Source organism: Caretta caretta, chromosome 2, assembly GCF_965140235.1.
Source record: "Caretta caretta isolate rCarCar2 chromosome 2, rCarCar1.hap1, whole genome shotgun sequence".
Taxonomy (NCBI): Eukaryota; Metazoa; Chordata; order Testudines; family Cheloniidae; genus Caretta; species Caretta caretta.
In genome coordinates, this window is record NC_134207.1 from 72,528,743 (window position 1) to 72,542,614 (window position 13,872).

Here is a 13,872-nt window from a genome sequence, read left to right on the forward strand (position 1 = left end):
AACATAATTTATCATGTCATAATTCTTTGATACAGTAATTTAAATTTGTTTTGTTTCCTTTCAGATCTCGTATTATTATTCAGAGTACTGTTCTTATTTAAACTCATTTTGCCAATTCACCTCCAGCACAGCAGGATGAAACTCCATTGGCTTTAGTGGTGCCGCACTGCAGCATCGTGTCTGCCTGGAGAAGTTTAATTCTGTGCTGTTTGGATACAATTAGATAGACATTAGGTTTGGAGATTCTCATTCAAATCACAGTGAGGTTTCAGATTCAAAGGCAATTCTAACTAATAGAATTCTTGTGAGATCAGCTCATCCTACAAGGGTTAGACTATTTGGAATGGTAGAAATCTTGTGTTATCATTTATTCTCACAAGGCATTCACCAACCTATGCAGAAGTCTCACAGGTATTACTATTTCCATGCATTTTCTTTGAATCAAAACCAGAACTGGAAAGCAAACATCTCTGAATTTTGAATCTGACATGGAACCAGAACTGTAATGACAAGCTTTTATATGGCGATTAGAAGCCACCCTATATCTTTCACTCCTGAGAAAGTTCACATGTACTTTGGTCCACATGTACTTTGGAACATAATACACATTATTGCTGCTGCTCATGGAGAGAAGCATGAAGATACGGTAACATGGAGAACACACCAGTTCAAGATGACGAGACATGCGTCTTGGCTTTCTCTCTTTCTGTGATAAAAAAGTAAGCTGACTATCATGCACAAAACATACATATTGATTTAATGTAAATAAAAGATTGAAACCCCCTCTTTTAACATACTAAAATTCCTAACTAATCAATTGCACTGTGCACCTATTCACACACCTCTGCTTAGTATCTACTGTGTTTTCACTTATTTCACATATCACATTAATCTGAACATCCTCTCAGCATCAGTAAATTAGACTGAACTTAATTCTCTCATTCCCTGGTTGTTCTGTTGTCAATCAGTTTTAATATACTTCTGGCTTTATAACACAATGTTTTGTTTCGTTTTTACCTTTGCTTCAATCTGCTTAGTATCTGGATTTTGAAACAAAAATTTAATTTTGCTCTTGCCATCATCTGAAGACCCTTTAAGCTGGGAAAACTTGTACCTCCAAAGCACAGCCTAAAGGAAACAAAACATACACAGAAAGGTCAACACAGTTAATGTACAGAAGTGTATTAGAAACAGAGGATCTTCTTCCTAGGTAGTTTTTTAACCTGCCTATGGTACATAATTAAACCAATGTAGCGCCATCTAGCCTGAAGTCCCTTTGATTATGTGGATGTATTATACTTTGGCAGTGTCTGATTCAGATCAGTCAGACTGCATTTGTGAAATGTTCTTTGAAACACCTTTAGCTTTATTCAACCCTAGTTAATGAAGAAAGGGTCACTTAATTCACTGTGATGTCAAAAAATAAAAGCCTTTTCCCTTGAGGATAAGTCAGACTCCATCTCTTAAGTGCTAACTTGTCATGGAATTACTTTATTTTATTTTGTTTTGTTTTGTTTTGTTTATTGATTTACTTATTTCCATAGAAGAAGGTATCCAGTCATGTATGTGAGTCTGTATTTATATGAACTACAAAATAAAGCATGTATTTTTAAAAGTAAAAATAAACAAAACAATAGAGATAAAAATGACACTGTACAGTTTAGCACTTACTCACGGAAAGTGATTGTCTTTGGTCCAAATGAGCACTTAATGCACATGCTTCAGTTTAAGCATGTAAGTAGTTAAGAGTCAATGTGTTTGATAATTGCTGAACATTAACCATGTGTTGAAGTACCTTGCTGAACTGGGACCAAAATGCTCAGCCCCTTACAGGATTGAACCTTTAATGTGTTAGCAGATCCAAATATTAAAAGATGACAATATATGACAAAGTTTCCCACTCCACTATGAATTTTGTAATAAGGTTATCAACTAAACAGAAAAGCAGTAAATATTCAATGTTACAGATAAATAGAAATGTATCTTCTTGGTATGATGCAGTACCTTCCTGAAGAATATACAGGAATATTGTTCCTAAAGTCTGTTGCATTTCAGTAACTAGTAATGTTACAGAGCATCACACCCATCAGCCTGAAATCAATATTCAGCCTACAGTCAATTTCACATTTCATGTGTAAGTAAGATGGACAAGAATGTGTCTTAGTGAAATGTAAATGATGAGCAGAACTATTACGGAACATTACGGAACAATCACTGTGCATCTTGTACATATGACTTCGCACTACTACTGGCTGCTATTGGCTGAATTCTTTCTCATTGCTGCACTAAAAAATCTGCATATCTACCAAATTTGTTTACATTCACAGTAGTGTCTGCATCAGATTCATCTTCCTTTTTTCCCTCTGCTTTTGCCTTCATTAGCACTGTACTGTTTCCATCAGAATCTCAAACTGAATAATTTTCTTAAACAGAATGCCTCTATGCTGTAGGGAGAAATACAGAAAAGTGGTGAAAATTTTATCTCAATATTCATTTAGATCCTTATTGTTTGCTGCCAATTGCTACAGAAATAAATGTTAACCTTTTGATGGCTCAGAATTTTGTAAACTTTTTTTTTCCTTTTTGCGCGGGCCTTACTTCCCCTAACAATAGTATACATATCTAATGAGCAACAGCCAGCATGAAGCACAGACTTCTGGATAAATAGGTAAGCACTTTAATTTCAAATTGACTTTACATTGCTAAGCAAAAATTTTACCTTGCAATTGTTAAAAATAACATTTTTAACTTTAAAAATTGGGTGAAATTGGTGTTAATGAAAGTGAAGGATCAATAGCATTGTGGTATTCAGAAGCTTCCCAACACAGCTCTGTCAATTTGCCTCGCTCTCTACCTGCATCACTCCTACTAGTCCAGTCCTTGCACTTATCTGAACAGAGAATGCAGGTCATACCAAATCATACCCTAATTCAGAAAAGTACTTAAACACACACTTGATTTAAGCATGTGGGTGGTCATACTTCAAGTCAGGCATCTGCTTATGTACTTTTCTGTACTAGGGTCCATAGCAATGAAGGGACAAAAGACTTCTAGTAGCCGAAATGTTCTCACAGCACATTAAGCCATGGGGCCCTTGGGCTAGCTGGATAGAGAAAGTGAGTTCCCCCTTTTAACTGCAGGGATGGGGCTTGTCCAGCAGGCTGCTAGGAAGGGGGTCATTGCCCCCTTTAAGGCCTCTGCCCACCCAGAGAGGATTGCTGGATTCCAGGTAAAGAGACAGAAAGCTGTACAGCTAGAATAGGTTGCAGGTGCCGGGGACAGGGACACTGTCCCTTTCCTCCCCAGCTGACCAGATACAGGGTGGGATTATACCCAGGACAGTTCCAGGAAAGCCCTATTTAACCCAGACCAGACTAGCAGCACCCACCCTCACACCCACCAGCATAGTAAAATTACCAGCTTTTGTCATTATACACCACAGACATGACACTCGTTGCCCCTGTTCTTGGGGCTTTGGGAAGGAATTTTCCCTCTCTGCCACATTGGTCGAGGCGAGGTTGGCATCTTGCCTTCCCTAGAGTGAGTTATGGACCTGGTGGGGTATGGATGGGGGAAGGGAGTTAGGCTACAATGATGCAACACATTATGTAAGTTTGTGGCAGATGTCTAGTGCAGGTACTCTGTATGCAATGGATATAGTGATCAGATAAAATTAATTGGTAAAGAATTTAAATGAGGCATCCTTTAAAGGGGAGGAGAAAGGGGGTTCAGGGCTCCTATACTTGGTATGGGATGAAGTCCACCCCACGTTTTCTAGTTCCCCTTAACCCTTATACAAGAAGGGATGGTGGGGTCTCAGCAGCAGGAGGTATGGAACCAGGACTGGAAAGGGGAAAGGCTGACAGCCGCTCCCCTGGAATATGGAAGTATATATGGAATCACCTGTATTGTACAAATTTATCTGCAGGGTACTTCCACATATTTAAGAATAAAGTTTCAGCCCATTTAAAACCACATCCAGTGCCTTCTGTCTTCTGGCATAGCCGAACAATGTGGTCAGAATGAGATTTCACTTGTTCTTCTATCAGGATTTTTAATATAATTCCTAGAACTGAAAGTTCAAAAAACCCATTGAATAGAGGCAACCATATCTTACTCATCCTGTGTAGTAAGGGATAGAATCTTCACAAATTTTGCAAAAAAGGATTCACGAACACAAAGCAATCAATTTGCTTTTGATGGCTGTTCTCACATTTTATTCATTTTTCACAGACATTCACATGAAGCAAGTTATGTTTGCAAAATGTTTGTGAAAATGTGAACATTCATCTGGCTATATATTGGTACATAAATACTTGTACAAATTCTAAACGAGGATTCACATCAAAAGTGTGCCCCATGATCATCTTGAAAGCTTTTTTGGATTTAGAAAGTTTCAGAGTAGCAGCCATGTTAGTCTGTATTCGCAAAAAGAAAAGGAGTACTTGTGGCACCTTAGAGACTAACCAATTTATTTGAGCATAAGCTTTCGTGAGCTACAGCTCACTTCATCGGATGCATTCAGTGGAAAATACAGTGGGAAGATTTATATACACACAGAACATGAAAAATGGGTGTTATCATACACACTGTAAGGAAAGTGATCACTTAAGATATATATAAATGTATATAAATCTCCTCACTGTATTTTCCACTGAATGCATCCGATGAAGTGAGCTGTAGCTCACGAAAGCTTATGCTCAAATAAATTGGTTAGTCTCTAAGGTGCCACAAGTACTCCTTTTCTTTTTGGATTTAGAAGTCATTTGGTAAGGAAACAAATAATACCATGTGACTTAGGTGACCATGTGACACATATCGAATAGGAAATCAAGTATACAGTTTATTCAACCATTGTTCATGAGTGAAACATAGGCTGAAATATGTCTGCATGAGCCATTAGTCAAATTTTGAATAATAAATACATTTGTAAAATTGAAGTCTGTTCACAAATAGAAAGAGAGGCTAAATCTGTTGTATAAACTATTCCCAACTCTATTGTTATTACTTATAAGTACAATAGCAGTGACTACAAACCTCAGGCAAGTTGGGGTATTATTTTACTAGGTACTCTATGGTCAATTCTGGTGTGTGTGGGGGGTCCTTTATTTAACAAGAAATTAAAAAAGGCTATGCCTTTGTATGAATCTACAAAAACTGTATAAGCATAAGTAAGTACATGTTTTAGGAACAGTATAGCATGTTTCACTCTAACAGACTTGATTTGACAAAGTATTTTAAATACTTTTCTATAATCAACAACCCAAACGTAAAATATCTTCCCACTCTGAGATGAATGTTCTGGCCACATTCACAAAACTCTGGATGTTCAGAAAACCTGACAAAGTTAACCAGTTCTTATAGAAATGTATAGTATGGCAGACAATTCCACTGAACAAACAAATCTGATATTAGATTTAACATATTAAACAAATGCTGCAACTCCTTTTCCATGTATTATTCAAATATCCCTAGAATATCCCTAGAACTTTATCACTAATGGTATAGCATCATTTCAGACCTTTAGCACCAATAAATACTGGAACATAATCCAAGCAAGTAAAAAAAAAACAGGCACCTGGCAAACTAGATAGAAGACATACCCTGAAATGGTGATACATTCTGGCAGTTTGGAAATGCCCCAAAATGAAATCCTATAGGATAGGAATTTTGCCATTGATTTCAATTGGAACAGGATTTCACCCCAACACTTTAATTAAGAAAGAGTTCATTATAATTTACCATTTAGCATTTGTGTGTCTTATATTCTGTTGGTGGAAGAGACAAGATTTTGAGCATTGTAGGAGATGACTCAAAATAAAGTGGGCAATTAACACTGTGACGCTGGCAGACTGGGTGCCAGCTCATGCCAAGGCTGACTGCTGACAAATATATGAGCAAGTCTGGCTCATCTGTGTGTTGGTATTGTTAAAATAGGAATTAGAATTATAAGACTGTGTTTAGACTTTATGAAATGCTTGTAAGTTGTTGCATGCACTAATCTCACTTATAGTATCTGTATCCCTTGTTATAAGATATTATTTAAGTGTTTGCCCTGTTAACTGTAAGACAGGAGAGAAACATTTACAAGCGTGAAATACTAGTTTCCAAAAGAAGGCCCGCTATGCTATTGTGGAACATCAGAGAACAAGAGACTATTGTTTGCTCCCTTACCCACAAAAAGGAGCCCTGCAAGTGAATTCTTCTCAAAAACTGAATTTGCAACTTAAGCCAAAGAAGGAAAGGAATAAAAAGCCATAACAAGGAGAAACTGAATCTTTTATGTTGCTTGACTCCCAGGGGCCAGGGTTACTAAGCATAAGCAAACCCCCTCCCACCTGGCGCTTGGCCTGGGGTAGCAGTAAAGGACATATAAAGCTTGTTTATTATAGACTAACTATATACTATTGCTTTTTGAAACTTAACATTGGAACTTATTTGTGTGTACATATGTTTACACGCTTTAACCTTGTAAATAATTTTTATTTTATATTTCTAGTTAATAAACCTTTAGATAGTTTATTACACAAGCATTGTCTTTGGTGTGAGATCTAAGGTGCAATTGACCTAGGGTAAGTGACTGATCCATTGGGACTGGGAGTAACTTGAATATTGTTGTGATTCTTGGCATAAGGAACCATTTATCACAAAAGCAAGCTTACCTGGGAGACAAGATCGCTCACAGTACCCTAGGGGACTGTCTGTGACTCCATGTTAGGGCTCGTATAGTGCTTAAGGAGTTTACCCTTGATACTTGGTTGGTGAAATCTAAGTATGAAACTCACAACCAATTTGGGGGTTCTACCCTCGTTCTTAACAGTCTCCTTTGAGGTTGGTGCTCACGCTCTTGAGCCACTGTGGGAAAACTTGGCAAACACTTCTGCAGTCATAGGGCAATGGAATAGGCAGCAGGGTGCTGCAAGTTGATTAAAAGGACAATGAAACCAATGTCTCCATTAAGTCCATGGTTTTTAGTGTCCAGCAGAGTTATGAATTTAAGTGCTCAGTTTTGTCTTTTGAAAGTGCTGTGCAGGTTTCCTTTGAGGACAATTGGTAATTGTTTTGTGAAAAGGGTTTGTCCATGGGTTATAGGGTGTGTTTGTCTTTTATCATTTTTCAATTAGTTTATTTGAGAGCATAGTGATTGTCTGGTTTCACCCATGTAGTTGTTGCTGGGGCATTTGATGCACTAGATAAGGTACATCACATGTTGTGATAGGCATATGTAGGACCCATGATTCTTGAAAGGTGTGTTGCAAGGGATATTGATCATCACAGCAATGGTGATATGTGTGCAGGTTTTGCATCTGTTGTTTTGGCAGGGTCTGGTGCCACCATGAGTTGGTGTGTCCTGGTCTGTGGGGAACTTGCTTTTGACGATGAGCTAGGCAAGCCTGGGGGATTGTGTGAAGTTCAGAAGAGGGCTTCAGGAAACATTTCTTCAGGATGTGGTCCCCGTAAGTATAGGTTGTAATTGTTTGATACCCCATATAAGCTCTAGTGTGTTGTGGCAAGTGACCACTAGGAATGTGCAATGATATTTTTTTTCCTTGTATCGAAGCAGGTTCTCCTAGCATATTTGGGAGGTCCGATTCATGATGAAATCTACTTTTCTGGTGGCGTGTCCTTATATTCTTTGTAACAGTGTTGCCTATTATGTCCTGCCAGTGTAACATTGTTATAATTCACCCACCGCTTTTCACTGGTTGTGTATTTGTTTTATAGGTACAGTATCAAAGCACCAAGAGAAGCTACTGCCTCCAGCCTCTGTGGTATTTTGGCATGGTTCCTCACAAGCACACAAATTGATGAATGCTACATTCCTTTTCTCTTTCTAATTCTAGAAGACACGTTCTTCAACAATGCGTAGAAAATGTTCTCAGTTATATCTGAGTCGTACTGTGTTTTGTTACTTATTGCAGTCGTTTCACATTCTTGTACTACAAAATGTGAGCTTCTGAGGAGGTACTACATTCTTACAATGGTACAGTTAAAACTAGTTTGTTCTGCCTGACATATCAGAAAATAATAAGTAATCCATCATGGTTTCATGACTATTCAGGTTTTTTTTTTTTTATCCAGAGAAATATGAATTCTCCAAAGAACTCAGAATAATCAGGTCTGTTTGTGTTTCATTTACTTAACATACTCCTAGCCAGATTATACAACATGAGAGTATAAAGTAATCAGTAGCTCCTTCCATGACTGTTTGATCCAGGCGAGGACTCAGAGAAGACCTCCCTAATGATGCAAGGAAGCAAAAGCTATGCTTAGTCAGGCTGGGAGCTTAGAGAGTGAGAGAAAATTCTAAACTGTCCAGTAGTTTTCAGAAAGGGCTAACTTCATATTCATTACAGCAGTCCTCCCTCTTCTCTATCACATTAGACCTTACAAGAATCCTGAGCTGTATCTGAAAAAAAATGTGCCCTAACTGAGCCTGTAAAGTAGAATTTGCACAGGTAAATCAGGTATAGTAACGGCATGTGCTGAAGTAAGTAACTACCTAATCGAAGAATGCAAATACCAGTTTCCAGGGGTAAACAAAATTTCTGGAAATGAATCATAGGTGTACACACTTCAGATTTTGGCCCTATATTATGAAGTGTTCTACTGTAGGCATATAAACGAAAATACACCCAGAACAGCAATTCCAACACTCCCTTTCATGAATGCAACACATAATGACAATGGGCCTCATTTGGCCTCCAATTCTGTACATGGAAACAATTAAAGGTGTATGTCAGGATTTTACAATGATTAGACAACTAATTTCCAGACTGTGCGTACAAATGCTATAGAACATGCTTATTATTTAAGGATGCAAAATTGGACGCTATATTTTTAAATATTAGTCTCAATAAATAAGTTCTATTTTTTGTTTTATACAATATACCTTCAAAAGACTTAGCTGTACTTTTTAATCACATTTAGTCTTATTCAGTACTTTGAGTTATTAAATCATACTTTTGAACAGCTTTTGAAGACAAAATAAAATATAGAATTCTTCTCAGTTGCAGTTAAGATTCCTTTTAAGCTAATGTTATTTGTCTGTTCAGTACCATAAGTGGTGCTGCTACAACTTAAACCTAATCAGTGCTAGATACATCTGTCCTGTGGTTCCTTCCTGTCAAGGATAAAAGTAATTGATAGCTTGGGCACCTGAGATGTGCATTAATTTGGCAACACATTGCTTCTTCCCATATGGAATTGAGAGATTGCATTCCTGTGAAGTGACACTCTATCCATATTACTAGCAGTAGTCTGGAACTGACTAGGATCAAAATTTGGTTCCTACTCAATTTCACACTGCTACCAATCTCACAGGAATGTCTTACTGTAAATAATTATGATCTGAGTCAATTTCCTTTGTCAACAGGTAGGGCTTTATAAGTACAATGGGAAAACCAGAAGAGGACATGGAGAGTGAAAAACAAAGGGGACAAAGAGAGGAAAAATCCCTACTAATAAAATAACCATTCTTGGCAAACTCTAATATCCTATGCACTGTTTACAGAGTACAGTCTATTTTCTTAGTGCTGAGTGATGAACTACAAGATCTTGCCTTTTGTTTATTTGCTGGACTATATGGCTACACCAACAGTGCCTGGTTCTTTGAACTAGAGTTGTAGCCACCACTATTCAACTTTAATGATTTAGCCACATAATGAATTATTATTGTTACACAGAATTGATATTTTAAATTTCCCATCCGTGAACCAAGTGAAGTTCCTGTTTGGTATCTGTGCTGTTAATAGTAATTGTCATATTGGTGATGAGGAGAACTTTAATACATACTGGATCAATTCATTTGGATATCCAGAGTGCACATTAAGTCAGTACAAATGAAAGAAATGGTAGGCTTCTTTTGTATGTCTCATCATGAGTAACCTTAACATAGACAGAGTTTATTATTTCAGGAACAATAGAAGTCCTGTACTATGTGGCTAAGTATCCATTTGGCACAAAAAACATAAAAGTATTTACCATGCTACTTATTACTCATAATGTAGTCTCTTTGGATGAAGCAATGTTTTTGTAAAATAACAGATGACCACCACAATGTGTTTTGTTGATATACACCTAATGGGCCATTATGGAGCCTTTTCTTACTTTGTTCCAGCAGCATTGTATAATTTACAGCATTTACAATTTATTATCATTTTCTATAGGAATGAATTCTTCTTCTGATAAATGGACATTTTCTACAGCCATTTTAAAGACCAGTAAATGCTCTAGAGTGCAAACACAGCACTTTTGTGCAGGAAGATATATTGCATTATATACACAACATGCACACATGTATATGAGTAACTGTAAATGTGTATATGCACACATGTGTATGTGTATAACATATTATTTTGTATGTGAATGTGTGCAAATAAACACACACAAATGAACAGATATACAATTAGATGTATAATGCTCTGCATACACATCCACACACCCCATTTCCACCTGTTAGCAGTCCACCAGGTCTACAGTAACAACGTGGGAAGAGAGTGGCTAGAACTTAGTTCAATTGGGGAAAGACCCTCTGACTCCCGTGTATACCAAGGATGCCAGCCATACAATGTAGTTTTTTTTTAGCACAAGTGACTATGTAGGTGCAGTTTTGTATTTTTGGCAAGTTATCAAGTTATCAAAGGTCAGTAGTACATATAAAGAGAGGTGACACTGGCTTATATGTTTCTCCGCCAGGGGCTGGTGGGAGGGTGTCTCAGACCTATGCCAGAAGTTTGCCTCCCTCCAGCCTGGCAGTCCGAGGCCAACAGGATATCTGGTAGCCAGCATCAAAGCTGTCCTCTAGAGTCCAGGATGAAAAGTCAGATGAAAAGCAGTGACCTGCACAGCCATATAAACCCCATATTATAAAAGGACCAACACTGAATATATCCCTCTTGGCTAGTCAAGGGGTAGAAGTAGTTGATATGATGTAAGGAGAGGTATTGATGTTCTGTGCCTATAGGAAATATGGTGGATGGAGAACACAGTGAAGGATTTGAGCTAAGATTGTGAACTCTTCCACACAGGTGAAAAATGGGTGTAATGCAATGGGTGGTAGTAAGAGGAGCAGATGAGGAAGATGGTGATTGAAATTTTTAGAGTAAATGACAGGCTGAGAGCTGAATGAGTCCAAGTTAAAAAATGTGCTCTGTTTGTGATATCAGGGTATGCACCTCAACAAGGAGGCAATGAAGAAGAGAAAGTTTCCAACAATGCTAACAGACACTAGCAGACACAGCACCAGAAGAGCTGATATTGGTATGTGGAGATATGAGTGCCCAGAGAGGCAAAAACCAAAGGGAGTATGAAATGTGCTTAGGAAATATCAGTCTAGGCACAATGAATGAAAAGGGAAAGTGTTACTAGATATAGAATCATAGAATATAAGGGTTGGAAGGGACCCCAGAAGGTCATCTAGTCCAACCCCCTGCTCGAAGCAGGACCAAATCCCAGTTAAATCATCCCAGCCAGGGCTTTGTCAAGCCTGACCTTAAAAACCTCTAAGGAAGGAGATTCCACCACCTCCCTAGGTAACGCATTCCAGTGTTTCACCACCCTCTTAGTGAAAAAAGTTTTTCCTAATATCCAATCTAAACCTCCCCCACTGCAACTTGAGACCATTACTCCTTGTTCTGTCATCTGCTACCATTGAGAACAGTCTAGAGCCATCCTCTTTGGAACCCCCTTTCAGGTAGTTGAAAGCAGCTATCAAATCCCCCCTCATTCTTCTCTTCTGCAGGCTAAACAATCCCAGCTCCCTCAGCCTCTCCTCATAAGTCATGTGTTCCAGACCCCTAATCATTTTTGTTGCCCTTCGCTGGACTCTCTCCAATTTATCCACATCCTTCTTGAAGTGTGGGGCCCAAAACTGGACACAGTACTCCAGATGAGGCCTCACCAATGTCGAATAGAGGGGAACGATCACGTCCCTCGATCTGCTCGCTATGCCCCTACTTATACATCCCAAAATGCCATTGGCCTTCTTGGCAACAAGGGCACACTGCTGACTCATATCCAGCTTCTTGTCCACTGTCACCCCTAGGTCCTTTTCCGCAGAACTGCTGCCTAGCCATTCGGTCCCTAGTCTGTAGCTGTGCATTGGGTTCTTCCGTCCTAAGTGCAGGACCCTGCACTTATCCTTATTGAACCTCATCAGATTTCTTTTGGCCCAATCCTCCAATTTGTCTAGGTCCTTCTGTATCCTATCCCTCCCCTCCAGCATATCTACCACTCCTCCCAGTTTAGTATCATCCGCAAATTTGCTGAGAGTGCAATCCACACCATCCTCCAGATCATTTATGAAGATATTGAACAAAACCGGCCCCAGGACCGACCCTTGGGGCACTCCACTTGATACCAGCTGCCAACTAGACATGGAACCATTGATAACTATCCGTTGAGCCCAACAATCTAGCCAGCTTTCTACCCACCTTATAGTGCATTCTTCCAGCCCATACTTCCTTAACTTGCTGACAAGAATACTGTGGGAGACCGTGTCAAAAGCTTTGCTAAAGTCGAGAAACAATACATCCACTGCTTTCCCTTCATCCACAGAACCAGTAATCTCATCATAAAAGGCGATTAGATTAGTCAGGCATGACCTTCCCTTGGTGAATATAGAATCATTGTACTGGAGGGGACCTCGAGAGGTCATCTAGTCCAGTCCTCTGCACTCGTGGCAAGACTAAATATTATCTAGACCATTCCTGACAGGTGTTTGTTCAACCTGCGCTTAAAAATCTCCAATGATGGAGACTCCACAACCTCCCTAGGAAATGTATTCCAGTGCTTAACTACCCTGACAGTTAGTAAATTTTTCCTAATGTTCAACCTAAACCTCCCTTGCTGCAATTTAAGCCCGCTGCTTCTTGTCCTATCCTCAAAGGTTAAGAAAAACAATTTTTCTTCCTCCTCCCTGTAACAACCTTTTATGTACTTGAAAACTGTTATCATGACCCCTCTCATTCTTCTCTTTTCCAGACTAAACAAACCCAATTTTTTTCAAGATTCCCTCACAAGTCATGTTTTATAGTACCTTTAATCATTTTTGTCACTCTTCTCTGGACTCTCTCTCTCTCTCTCTGGACTCTCTAGACATGTGTATTACCAATCAATGGATGGTAGCCAATACATGGTTCCAAAAGAAAGAGTCATTTGGTCATCAGTGGTGCATACCAAAGCTAGATTGATATGTTATTCCTGAGGAAATTTCAGTTGAATCAAGTTATGGACTGCAAAGTGATACCTAGTTAGATGGTATCACAAGCTTTTCACAATAAAGATTGCAAATAAAGCTTCGGACAAGAAGGGAAAGACACAAGATTAAAGTATGGGAAGTTAAGGGGAAATGCAGCAGAGAAGTTTGCGGAAGCAGTACAGGATAAGTACCAGGAAACAGACATGACATAGACTCATAGACTTTGAGGTCATGACCTTCTAGTCTGACCTCTTGCACATTGCAGGCCACAGAACCTCACCCACCCACTCCTGTAATAGATCCCTAACCTCTACCTGAATTACTGAAGTCCTCAAATCATGATTTAAAGACTTCAAGTTACAGAAACTCTGCCATTTACCCTAATTTAAATCTGCAAGTGACCCATGCTCCTGCTGCAGAGGCCGGTGAAACCCCCCCAGGATCTCTGCCAACCTGACTTGGGGAAAAATTCCTTCCTGACCCCAAATATGGTGATCAGTTTTTTATCCCTGCCTGATGGACCTTCCTGTGCATGCTCTAACTCAGCGGTGGGCAATCTGCAGCTCGCAGGCTGCATGCAGCACATCAGGGTAATCCACTGACGGGCTGCCAGACAGTTTGTTTGTATTTGCATGGCTGCCCGCAGCTCCCAACATGCTAAAGGATTGGCA

The 13,872-nt window shown here is 39.1% G+C and overlaps 1 protein-coding gene across 12 annotated transcripts in view; it reads right to left on the reverse strand.

The window, feature by feature from the left end:
• Positions 1–13,872, reverse strand: part of SNTG1 (syntrophin gamma 1) — a 525,384-nt gene that overhangs the window by 23,962 nt on the left and 487,550 nt on the right. For all 12 annotated transcript variants that reach the window (XM_075125232.1, XM_075125233.1, XM_075125239.1 and 9 more), the window contains one exon: positions 1,018–1,128. In XM_075125232.1, coding sequence (XP_074981333.1) covers positions 1,018–1,128 — 111 coding nt within the window. The remainder of the gene's footprint in view (positions 1–1,017; positions 1,129–13,872) is intronic.